Source organism: Gavialis gangeticus, unplaced genomic scaffold, assembly GCF_001723915.1.
Source record: "Gavialis gangeticus isolate Ggan-Ray unplaced genomic scaffold, GavGan_comp1, whole genome shotgun sequence".
Lineage (NCBI taxonomy): Eukaryota > Metazoa > Chordata > Crocodylia > Gavialidae > Gavialis > Gavialis gangeticus.
Window position 1 is genome coordinate 805,899 of NW_017729003.1, and position 13,566 is coordinate 819,464.

General features: G+C 40.8%; 1 protein-coding gene across 1 annotated transcript in view; it reads left to right on the plus strand.

Moving 5' to 3' along the window:
• The window catches only part of RNLS (renalase, FAD dependent amine oxidase), a 48,556-nt gene extending 35,199 nt beyond the window's left edge, over positions 1–13,357 (plus strand). Inside the window, exon 4 of the mRNA XM_019507721.1 lies at positions 13,072–13,357. Within this exon, the coding sequence (XP_019363266.1) occupies positions 13,072–13,224 (153 nt within the window). The 3' untranslated portion in view covers positions 13,225–13,357. The remainder of the gene's footprint in view (positions 1–13,071) is intronic.
• The last annotated feature ends 209 nt before the right edge of the window (positions 13,358–13,566 follow it).

Here is a 13,566-nt window from a genome sequence, read left to right on the forward strand (position 1 = left end):
CTGGTGATCTGATCATAAAAGGCCACCAGGTTGGTCTGACAGGACCTGCCACTGATGAACCCGTGTTGGTTGCCCCTAAGCATGCAGTCCCCTGCTGGCCCCTCATGGATGTGTGCCAGAATAATTTTCTCAAACAGTTTGCCTGGGATCGAGGTAAGACTAACTGGCCTATAGTTTCCCGGGTCCTCCTTCTTCCCCTTTTTGAAGATGGGAACCACGTTGGCCTTCTTCCAGGTCTCCAGCACCACACCAGAGCACCACAAGTGCTCATAAAGCCATGCCAGGGGTCCTGCAATGACCTCGGCCAATTCCTTTAGAACTCTAGGGTGGAAATTAAGGACTTCTTATTGTCCTTAATCTGAGAAGCTAGTCCTAATTCCATCTCTGGAATTAGCTAGTCCTAATTCCATTTCTTCTCTGCCTTCTGTCTGACTTCAGACTAACACAGCTAATCACTTCTGTACTCACTAGCTATAGCCCTCTCTATAATCATTTGCTATCAGCCATGCCACTGAAACACTCAAGGTAAGATTCAAAGACAATATGTGGGGAATGGGGCTGAAAAAAGTAGCCTATGCAATATGGCTATAAGGGTGGAAACAGACATCACCCTTGTGCTGCCATAAAAATGTTTGTGGACACACAAAGTGAAAGCAGATAGACATCCATAGCTTCAGTCACACTACAGATGCTCAAATTTGTGGCCGTTACACAAGATAGTAATAAATTTGGCTGCTTTATTGTGGCCTATGTCTGCTTGCTTATGGCAGAAGAGCTCAGGCAGCATAAAGCTACCCTGGCACTCCGGCTTCCATGGGGTTGGGGCTACATAGGCTTGAGGGGCCTGGTCCTGCACAGCCCAGGGATTCACAGCCAGGATGAGCCCTCTCAAGCTGTGGGAGTGCCTGCCTGCTTTCCTCACTTACCTCAAGGAAGCATCTGGGTAAATCAGGAAACTCAGTGCTTTAGGATGCATGGGGATTCCCCTACTCGCCAGCATGGAAGGGCACTTCTGCAAGCAGGGGTTTTCCTCTGCTTGCAAATGAGTCCCAAGTTAGGGTGCAGCAACCAGGGATGTCTGTAGACCCCCTAGGGTGTGATCAGCTGCTTCACAGCTAATCGTGTTCCCTTGGCAATACCTGTTTCCAGCCTAAGAAAATTTGGACTGCATATGCACAACAGCTTTGCAAGAAAAAGGGAAATGTATGGCATGCTCCCCTTCCTGATTATTATCTTTTATGGGATGGTTTACAAAAATGACTAGCTCATAACTGGCCTGTGGATTAAAATATAGAGATTCAAACATGATAACCCCATCTCATTTAATGAATATATAGTAATATGAAGGGCTGAAAACTCACTAGTCTTTCATTTCCAATTAGAAACATTTTTATATGACTAATCTAGAAAAGGAATTTAAATGTATTTGAATGCAGAACATTGAAAGACCCTTTCTCTAGTTAACCTCTCCATTGTTTATGCTCAGTGACCTTGGCCTATTACAAAAACTAAAATGAAATGTCTACTGACCTAAATTTGGAACATAAACAAGAACTTTGGCAAGATACACAGCTTGCAGTCAGATATTTAATTATGTTAAATATTAGATAATGTATTAAATCCAAATGTGTTAATGTATTAAATCCAAAATCCCTTCCTTTAAAGAAGGTGCATCTTCATCTTGCTAATAAAGTAAAATACACAAGATAATGCTAATATGCACTTTTGTTGTTGATCTATGCTGGAATATATTAGAAGATATTTAGAAGCCAGTGTGATGGCTAGAATATGATCATTACAACCTATGCCTACCATTGTCATTGTTTTCAGTGTCTAGGTTTAGTCTTTCTGTTCACGGCAAACAAAAGACAAAAGGTAAAAACAATGGCAACATCACATTGTCTTCTAATTTATTGAAGTTTGAGAGTTGTTCACGGGGCACTTGGAACATTTTACTGTGAAACATCATCCCATTCATGTTCACATAAAAATACTGCTAAAAAGGAAAGGAATGACAGAGGAGGAAATTGCATCTTTCCCTTCTTTTCCCCCTCTTTATCTCCTGCATTAGTTTCCCAATTTTTGCTTTTTCTCTTCCAAATATCTGATCTTCATTTAGTTTTCTCTTCGCTCTTGAATTTGGAAATACAGATAAAGATGCACTAAAGAAAAAGATGTAACAAGTCAAAATAGTTTGAGATTGAAAATGAGTGGTTCTGCAGAATCAGTTTACCAAGAATATATCGGGGTCCCTTTTTCAGGGAGAGAATATCAGTTACAATCTCTTAGGGTGTGGACAAATAATTAACCTGTGTTAAAGGTGGAAAAGCAGTCATATTACATAGCCTCTGATTTGAATTAAAACTGTTTCTGTTTGCATACCTCACATTAAGTAGAAACTAAACTGAAGTAATTTGGTTGCTTATGGATATGAAAGAAAAAAACATTTTTAGTTAATGCCTCTGTGACACCTCCTTTCATGTATCACACTTCTTAAGAAGACTTATTTGCTTCATTGAGCCACGTGGCGGTAGCATTCACTGAGCACCTGCAAAACAGCAAACAAACAAAAACACCAAATGAATACTATGTGGACAGCATCGTTTTTAATTCCACATATTTATTATAGATGTTAACGTAGTATGCCACCTACTTAGTCTGCTTTCGTAAAATAATCCTGCAGTCTTCCAATGACCAAGTATATTTTCTTTATGAAGATTGTGACTAGAGTATGGAAAGCTCTAAAAACAACACAGACCACTGCTTATAGAAAAGCTGCCATAAAAAGGTACACAGGAAGCTTAGTGAAGTCAGGTGTTACAATGAGCTTTAATTTGTGAAATCTCAGTTCAAGCACGTGTGTGAATTCCTGGACTGCAGGCATCAGAAATGACAGTTTAAAGAAATACCTTGTTTACTTTGTAGTGTATGGCTCTGGAATGAGAAGGGCAATTCATACATATTCCCAAGTAGCTAACAGATATTTCTCAGGAACAATGTTAAGGATCTGCCCTTAAAGCCTAAGCAATAAAGAGTTATGACTGCCCAGCCCACCTATAACCTGTTATACTGAGTTATATGCATAAGAAATTGCAAGTGAGGCATTTTGCTAGAATGCTGTCTATCAGGCATCCAGCTGTGCACACGTGACCCTTGTGGCTAATGGCAAGGAACCATGTCTATTCGTCTTCCTCTAAATGATTGTTTCTTGGCTTGCTTACTGTTTGAGAAAGTGTTTAACCAAGAGGAAGCAGGAGAAAAAGTTGAGGAGGGAAATAAGGGGCTTTTAGCTTCCAACTAGCTTTTCAGGAAAGAGAATGGGGGACACATGTCACCACAGGGACAGCTGGTTAGTTGTTATCTTTTAGCAATGACTATAGGTACAATTTTGTAATACCTGTGAGGTAGCTCACCAGGCCACACTTCTTAGACATAGAAGGTATTTTAGATACAAGCTTAAAATGATGATTTTGTTTCATAAGCCTGTGATGGACTCTCATCCTGAATAGACACACGAGGGGCTGTGACTAGAAGTCCTTACTCTAATCCCACATTTCCCATCCTGAATTTGGGGACTGAGGGAAGAAGTATTGATGCAAACAAATGGTAAGTGTGTAAGTGGACAGGCCTGCATTGTGAAGTGCTCTGGAGTAGCCTATTTATTTCATTTCCATGTAAAGCTTGTCCTGCACAAGGCAAATGGTAGTTACTCACCTGAAGAGCTTTACCTCCAAAAGGCAAATACAAAGAATAAATGATACACTAGCAAACCAAGGGGGAATAACTTAGTTTACTGGAGTTATTATTTATGATTACAGGGAAACCATATAGCTGCACCTTTTCTCCAGGATACTGTGTAACAGTACTCCTGCATGCAGTCCCAGGTATTCCTGAAGACATTCTGCCTGCTTCTGTCTTCAGGCAGATTGCCTTCAGGAACTTCCACTGATGCAGTACTTCCCTGCATACCCCTGTAAAAGCTACAATCTGGTCATACATTAAGGTCCAGAAAAGAGCAGGATTTCTTTTCAAGCAAGTTAACCCCTTAAGTAGGCTGATTAAATGGAAGACTTTATAGATTGTAACTACAGGGGCAGTAGCAGATGTTGCAATAATACAATGTAGGATTCATTATCTACTGTATTTTCTACTATTCAAGGAGGCTGCTTTTACACAAGCTTGTTTTGCTATTTTTTAATGAAATGAGGTAAATTCAGCTCACTCTTGTATTCAACCCACTCTTGTAGCTTAAAATAGTTTTTATAAAAAGAAATTCCTACTATGATTGCAAGGTTAAAGCTGCTTCATGGGCCATATACTACAAGTATATGATCTAGTACCCCATGATATCCTTGTGGGAAAATTGGAATATTGTGGGCTTAACTGCTCAACAGTTCAGTAGGTGAAAAACTGGCTGCATGGTAGGACCCAGAGAGTTCTCATGAATGGATCTGTCATCCTGGCGACAAGTGGCCAGTCATGTCCCTCAGGGGTCCATGCTTGGACCAGTGCTTTTCAACATCTTTATCAGTGATTTGGATGTGAGGGTGAAAGGCTCACTGGCCAAGTTTGCAGACAACACCAAGTTATGGGGGAGCACGGCCATGCCAGAAGATAGGTTGCAGACACAGGCGGACCTGGACAGGCTGGAGAGCTGGGCAGACCGAAACCAGGTGAAGTTCTACACTCAGAAGTGTAAGGTGCTCCATCTGGGGGCAAACAATCCCCAACATACCTACAGGCTCGGTGGCGACAATTCGACTTGCACCTCGGCCAAAAGGGACCTAGGGCTAGTGATCAACCATCGCATGAGCCAGCAGTGCGCCAGTAGGGCAAACAACATGCCAGCATGCATTAACCGTTGCATCTCATGCAAAATGAAGGAAGTGATACTCCCACTGTACTCCACACTGAAGACTGTAGACTACAGTGGAGTACTGGGTCCAGTTCTGGGTGCCACACTTCAACAAGGACGTGGAAGAACTTGAGAGAGTCCAGAGAAGAGCCACCCGTATGATCAGGGACTTGCAAGACCAGCCACATGAGGAGAGGCTGAGGGACTTGGCCTTCCTCAGCATACAGAAGAAAAGGCTGAGAGGGGACTTGGTAGCAGCTTACCACTACATCAGGGGATCACATCAAGAACTCAGTAAACAGCTGTTCACCAGGGTACCCTTGGGGAAGACCAGGAGCAGTGGATACAAACTCCTGGAAGGCTGCTTCAGGCTCAATTCCAGGAAAACTCCTTCACAGTCAGGGTGTTCAGACTGTGGAATAAACTCCCTTCAATGGTGGTGCAGTCACCTACCCTGGAAATCTTCAAAAGGAGACCGGACAGTCACCTTGTTGGGGTCACTTGACCCCAGTTGTCTTTTCCTGCCTAGTGCAGGGGGACTGGACCTGATGAACTACAAGCAGAGCTGACCCGAGCAGGGTGCGGGGCCTGGGGTAAACCAGCCCATGCCCCGCCCCTGTTCCAATCCCACATGCCCCCAACCCAGTGAAGCTGCCACCACGACTGGCAGCAGTGACGTTGGTGGCGGGGGGGTGGTAGCAAGCAGCTGGATGCAAAGCCGGCCGCATCAGCACAGAGTCACCACAGCTGCTCCGCCCAGCTAGGCAGGGCCCAGGGCAGTTGCCCCAATTCACACCCCCACGCCCAGGATGGCCCTGTCTACAAGTCCCCTTCCAGCCCCTAACAATTTATGAATCTATCTAAGTGATTTGTATTGTACTGTACAAAATGGTTGTCTTGAATAATGCTTCAGAGAAGGAAAATAAACATTATCACATGGAGGAAACCCCTACTGAGAATTCAGCAATTTACTACAACACCAGTTCACAGTCTTCAGTCACCACCACATGGTGAATTACTGAGGGAGTTGATGACGAGTTGCAGTCAGAATTCTTACATTTTTGTATATTGTGGCATGGGGGTGGAGAAGATCACTTTAGAGTAGGCACCTAGAAGGACTGAGGCTGAGACAAAGAATGAAAAAATCACCCTCCTCCACCTGCTGTCTCCATAACTTCTGAACCCTTCTATACTGAGCTCTTAGCAATCAGCTGGCTCCACAGCCTTCTCAAAGTACTTTCTAACCAGACAAAAGATAGAAAGAGAAGGAATGCAGTGAGGTTACTACTCTTCAGTCCAGCACCAGATAGCATCCCAATACTGTTGTCCCTGCAGCAACCATACACTACCTGCGGTGCCCCTGTCAGTCGTTCCTCAGGAAGTACATTTCCATCTTACCTATGTAGGGGGCACAAAGCCTGCTCCAAAGTTCAGTGAAAGACTCTTTTGATTCTTGGGTACTTTGGATCTGGTTTGTGGACTTCACAGTAATTTTCAGTGAAGACTAAAAATACTAAGCATCCATACAGCAAATGATCTTTCCTTTGAAATCCCTACAAAAATATGTGTTTTGTTAAAAGTAATTAAGCCCTGGAGTGAGCTGTATAGAGAAAAATAATTCAGCCTGTTGCAACCCATTAAAGATTTGTAATATGTGAAGACTGTCTCTCAGGTGGTAATGCAAGAATTTTACAAATAATTCTAAAGAAAAGAAACTAATGAAAAATGAGTGTGGGTGAAAACAGTAGGGGGAAAATCTATAAAAGAGGTAAAGTGGTGCTGTGTATTTATTTTTATATATAGTAGTACAGAATATTTACCATGATAATATGGTTATAGAGATATATAATGGAAGTCAAAACAACTGCCTGTTCATTTTGGCCACTAATCTATTCTTTTCTACTGCTGTGTAATTTTTCAAGAAAATGTTGGTAAAAAGTCTTTCTTAAATTAGAATTACATTGGTGTATTTTAGCAGTGAAAGTATGAGATGGATGAATATGAAGAAACGTGCCATCTCTCTTATGAACTGAGTGGTCACAATATCGCTAGAATAAATTAATTTAAATAAAAAGCAAAAAAAGTTCCAATTCCATTTTTCCTCCCATTTTCACTGCACATTATTTTTGTTTTCATGAAACAAATGCTGGCATTCAGCCTTAATCTGTCATATTATATATTTTTGTAAAATTAAAAAATGTGATACGTTTGGCATGTCTTGGTGATAAACGCATCGAGATTCATAAGCAGTATCTTCAACTGTAGGAGCTTACCTACAGTAGGTTATATAGTTCATGCTAACTTTAGTTTATGCATATTGAAATGGCCTCCATATAAATAATACAAGTATTTGAGTATATTAACTAATGATATAATGAGTATTCTATATTCCTGTTTTGATTTATGTTCATGTGGTCCAAGCTGTCTGGTATTTTACTGGCCTTCCAACAGGCATCCCACATTGCTTTACATCCTGCCAGGAACAATTAGGCAGTATGCTTCCTACCAGGACTGAAGCCCTTGAAAAGTATTATCACAAAAATAATGCATACAAAGCTGGGACAGCCAATTAGAATCATGTGTGGAACACTAGGCAAGGACAGATCAAGAGGAAAGAATGGTAATCAGCTTCTAAAAAAACCAAGGATGAAAACCAGTTTTCCAGCCATGCTTGTCCATGTTATGATAAGCTGGACAGGACGTGTCATGGTATATCACCAGCAATCTACATTTCATTGAGGAGAGAGCTGAGTCAATCCAGGCCACTGAAGATTCTGGGATCACCAGAGACTCTAAGGAAGATGCTTACCTGCAAGCCAGGATCTCTTCATAACGCAAGAGCTGAAAGGCTGAGAAAGTACCAGTGAACACCCAGTATGAGAGCCCAGAAGAGGGAACGCCAGCCAGTTTGTATGTAACACATTGTATTGAAATTTATAATAAGTGGAACTAAATGCTACAGCATACACACATTGCTTGTGGGGGGGTTGTGTGTTTAGTTGGATTTCTTACAGATGTCCAGTGAATGATACAACCATTTGCACACCTACACCCACCAGTAGGTGGGGCTATTCCATGTTGTGTTTGTCTCTCACGTTGCTGTCTCGTGTTATGTTTGTAGAGCATTCAGTCAAGCCTAAAGACCAGTAGACAGTAAAGCCCTTTTGCTCCCTGTCTGATCTCACTAGGACAAACAAACTCCTACAATACACAAAACTGATGGGATCCCAGTGAGCAGGATCCTACTAATGCTTCATTGTGAACTGTAAATGCCAAGTGCTACAAGGGAGGAGAAAGGGAGCTATACTGCCAGGGCTTTCTTCCCATAGTGTGTTCAGTAGTTGGCTTCTAACATGTTAGTGTTGGACTACAAGAATTTTACATATCCAGGACATTGTGCAGGGACTCCTGCACTAACTGTGATAAGTTCTATGATGAAATCCTTACACTAATGAAAAAATCACTTTGCACTGACTCCATCTGAAATAGATGGTTCCATTTCATCCAGTGCCATCAACTGTCTGATAAAAGGGTTCCAGCATATGTAACTGAGTTGCGTTGATGGTCCAAAAACTATAATTTTAGCACCAATCTTGAGCCTCTCCTGAGGTCTCAGTTCGTGTATGGGTTCAAGATGAAGCCCTGCAATGCAGACTGATGTCAACTGAGACTCTCCAAGATCATTCCAAAGGGGATTCTCCAAAGAAGTCACCACCAGCATACAATAAATTTTTCATCCCTGAGAAGCTGCCACAGGTGCAATACATGCCATTAACATATTTGCCATCATTGCAAGCACAAGGATCACATCAAATGTGTGTGTTGTGTAAAGTTTAAGCCACACAGAAAGAAGTTAAACAAGCAGGGTAAGATTTCTGCTGCCACAAATAATGTTGCTGATCCAAATGGAAATTCAGCCAGTGGAACACTCGCAGACATCTACACTACAGGTTTTGTCAACAGTGTGGACATACCTCCCCCATAGAAGAAGAGACCTACACTACATGAAGTTGCAATGTGTTCTGTGTAATACAGATAGACTCAGGCTCTGAGTTTGCCTTAATTTTGGAAGAGGCATATAAATTGCTATGGTCTTGTAATCACCCCTCTGCTGTTCCACACAAAGCAGGACTTGCCAACTTTGTGGACTTGTCAGCAGAAAGTTGATTTGAAAGGAGAATGTTACATCAGCCTCCACTGTGGGAAGAATTGAGGGGTCCTCTTTCTCATAGTTGCTGAAGGACTGTGAGCAAACTTGCTAGCTGGAGAACAGTTTGAGCCACTGGGCAGCAAGTTAACAGGAGTGTACAGTGCTGTAATGGACACCATTCAAGATATCCTAAAGAAATTCAGCAATGTTTTAAAGAGGAGCTAGATACATACCAACACCCATGATTTGTTGCTCTGACTGTGGCACCAATTTGAAAGAAGCTTTGTCATGTTGCATTTGCCCTCTGTCCAACGACTTTGCACACTGACACCCACAGTAAGACACTTTGTAGATGTGTCAATCAGATGCAAGGTTGAGTTCCAGATAATGTGCTGTCTACTTATCAAGAAAACATTATATTGCCAATGGGACTGCTTTTTATGAGTCCATCAGCTGGTGTTGTAGACCTGTTACATCCTCCAGCTGCCAAAGTGACTTGAGAAAGCCAAAAGAACCTGCTGCCATCTTCAATGAGATACCTCCAGCCCCTGGACTGAGTCATCCAAGATGAGTCATTCTCTAACCCAAGTACTTAAACTATTATCATGGGGCAAGAGATGTTATGTTCTGAAGGTTGTGTGTGTGTGTGCACACAGTCCTAGCAGGTGAAGCGGTTCCATGTTATGTTTGTCTCCTGTTTCTCCCTGCCATTATTCTTGAGCATTCAGTTAAAGTGTTTTGTTTGGTTTTGTTTTTGTTGCTCTGTGTCTGATCTCACTGGGATGAACAATGCGCAAAAAAGATGATGAAATAGATTGTTGCTTTCAGATGTTCTACAACCTCAGCCAAGTTATCAGCCATCCACAAATTCCTCCCAACTCCCTGCCAAAAAGAGCCCCTCTACACTGAAAGTGGCAGGATAACACTGAAAATGTTCTGAGGATGTGATAGGGGGAAATGATAAAACATTATTTTAGTAAGGGTTTAAATCACAGATCATCTCTTTCTTTCAGTTTCCTGGTCTGCTAGACACCTAACTTCACAAACCCCCTTTTCTTTCCACACGCTCAAAATGGCCTTCTACTCATGTTGGCCTTCAATGCCTGACTAGGCAAAATTAAGTAATAAAACTGATAGTGAAAGTATGTTTAGTAAATACTATTACAGTACTGAGTACTGAGGCCCTATTTAAATTAAATTCATCCCATGCTTTGACAGTGCCATTTTGAGGTTGCAACTCTCATAGTGTAGATAATATAACATTTCATATGTCAACAAGTTATATTCTACTCATGTTTTTAGCAACCCATATTAAGAGAGCTTAGAGCATTCTACCTAGGCTTTTATAATGGTACAAAATATAGGACCTAAGCAATAAGTACATTTTGATTAAAATATGTATGAAATGCATAGTAAGATACTGATGAGAGTTATAGCACGCTGCTAAATTCAGGTTCCAAATAAGCATGGCAAAACTTGTTTTATTTTATGATTGACTTTGTGTGTTTAAAAAAAAATCAGAAATAAAGAGACTACCAGGCATCTCCTCAAAAGAAACTACCAGGCATCCCTGATCCTGTACACCTGATATCATCATTTTGGAGGCAGTAGGTTCCTGGCATGTCATAATATTTGACCATCTCTAAGCCTACACGTCCTACTTTTTGGTGGGGCTTTCACCCTTGTTCTCACAGATAATATGCAGTACATGGCATGCAGGCATAACACAAGGCAGGGATTGTCTACAGCCTCTAGCCTTGTCAGGAGCCAGTTTTCTTAATACGCCCTCCATTGTCATCTTGCAGCTGCTAAGGCAATAGTTAAACAATTCCTTTCTATGAGTCTGTTGTCCAGTAAAAGCTTCATCAGCCAGAGAAGTAGAGGATAAGCTAGTCTCCTGAACGACAGTGGGACTATTAATACCAGTAATGTCATATAATGGCTGTTGGAGCAAAACTGCATTTTTCAATGTGCATATGAGAGTTAATTTTCCTAAGTATCTGTCATGGCGATCAAACGGTTCTTGGGGCACAACATGAACTCAGAAATGGGAGGGGCAAAAAATAGGAACATGGTTCCGTTTATTGAAAAGCAAGTCAGGAGCCCCATGCATGCAAGCTATCAAGAACTACCTAGCAAGTCTTGAAACATGTACCAGTATTGCCTTCTTAGCACCAGTGCCCTCCTAATCAGTAGCACCGTGTCTTGGCGCACTGGTCTGAATTGCTGCTCCTGCAACTTTAGAGTGAGCTCTGCTAAACAGTGCCCTGAATTCTGCAGCACCTGCTGATCATCACAGGAATATAGCACAATCCCCACTTACCAATTATCATTTGTATCCTGAGCCCCAAATGACATGGCATAGAGAAAAACGAATCCAAGAAAAGTTATCCATAAGACACTAATCATATCCTTCCAACACTCATTTTTGTCCTCAGTGTCTCATCTGCAAATCTGAAGCTCACCTGCAAAGTGTGGCATGCAAAAGCATTTTGCTTGGCATGCACACTGTAGCACAGAAATGTGCTGGAAATCAGCACAACTAAGTTCAAGGTATTGAGTGTTGGGAATTAAAGTTTGTTTTTTACAGGAAAAGAAATTAGAGGTGGTATCTTCATTTTAATACCTTGGAATCTATTTTAATAAAAATCTGAGTCAGAATAAGCACATGTAAAATGGATACACTGGGGTCTTGGGTGGAGTTCTGTTCTTGTACAATAACACAGGTAGAAGAGAAGTTCTGGCAGCACTAAAGATCTATAAATCTAAGGTATAAAAAAGTATTTTTAGCTTGTGCATTTCCTCAGAGCATCCTTATTTTTTCCCATTTTCACCTGTTGCTAGAATATGATTTTGTTTGAGTTCTTGTGTGAAACAGTAACAATGAGGTAATAGAGGTAATGGTAGCACAGCTGCATTGTTATTTGTATTGCCTTCAGTGACACCTTGAGAATGGCACAGTGTACGCTACAGGAATTTGAGGTTTTCAGTTAGAAAACCTAAAGAATGAGCTGAGTAATGCAGGTGGTGGGGAAAGGAAAGGTTGCAAGTGTCCTGGAGTTCCTACCATTTCTAATTGTTCATAAGCAATAGGATAACAGTAATAACGGACAACAGTTCCGTGCCATAATTCGTAGTACTTTTTGATGGAAGTGAACAAAGATTGTACATAAGCATGTTTAAGGTTTCCAAGTCAGAAAAAGTAAATTAGTTGGACATGGGAAAACTAGATAAAGAGATTTGTCTAATAATTCATTGTTCATTCTTTTATCTGTGCTGGAAGTTTGCGAAATCCTGAACGGTATTTTATGCTGGTGACATAAATCATTAGGTCCATCTTCTAAAGAGACTGGACCAATTCCATATCTTTGTAAACATGTAAACAGTTACTGCCATTTGCATCAGCATTTGTGACTCTCTCTGCTCCATTTGTTTACATTACATTTTGCTTCTGTAAACAGCCCTGTAGATACTAAAATAAGTGCCTTGGGAATTCCATTGAACAGCCTCATATGGAAAAGTACATACAGTTCACAACTTAGGAAAATATGGGAAGGAAACACCTTCTGCCCAGGGTTACATGCACATAACTTTGTCACCATTTGCAAGATTCTGCAGCTCACTTGCCTGTCTGGATGAGTGAACCTTGAACTAGTTTGGCCCAGTGCAAGCACTGCTGTCACGTCAGATTTGTACTTCATACACATTGCAAGCTGCTTATTTATCTCTAAGAAGATGATTTCTATCAAATGAATAGGTTCTCTCTATTGGTCTGAGCAATAGATATATAAGATTATATCCTGAAATTACTCACAATGTGGATGTTCATCCCTGAAAGGACTTTAGGCCAACGTACCCTTTATGTAAGTTGATCACAATTTGACCATATATTAATGAGCAAAACCAATGTAAACATTTTATTGTGTCATTTTAGCCATAAATACTAGACTCTGAGACCTAGTTTTCTGACAAAATCAGATCTGTCAATGATATATATCTTGCTTGTACAGCATTCAGGGTAATAAAGAGTTATTCATCCTCAGTCTTTTATGTTTCCCTTTTGCAGGTTACAACACCTGTCCCCAGTTGTCCAGGACAAATGACTCTTCATATCAATCCTTCCCTTATATGTGGGGGTGATGCATTTACGCATTCTAACTTTGATGGCTGTATAGAGTCTGCCATGTGCATTGTAGAGGCTATAAAATGTAATTTATAATGTTTTTATGATAGTTTTTTTGCATATATTTTTAAGTTTGTGCTGAATCCTATCATGATGCATTAAATGTTGGTATGCTGTCAGCAAAATTTGACTCTACTTTACAGAAATAAAAAAATTTGAAGACACTGGATTTTACTTATGTTTATTTGAATGTATTTGAGTTTTGAGGATTCATTTGATGTTTGTGTTTGGATGTTCTGCAATGAACAGAACTCTTCTGCGGCCTGATTCTATTGGGTTATTTTGCACACACTGACTTCATTGAATGTTACAAGCTTAAAGAGTAAAAGCCAGTTTTGAAAATATTACTTGCTACCTACCTGAATCTTTACTTTTATA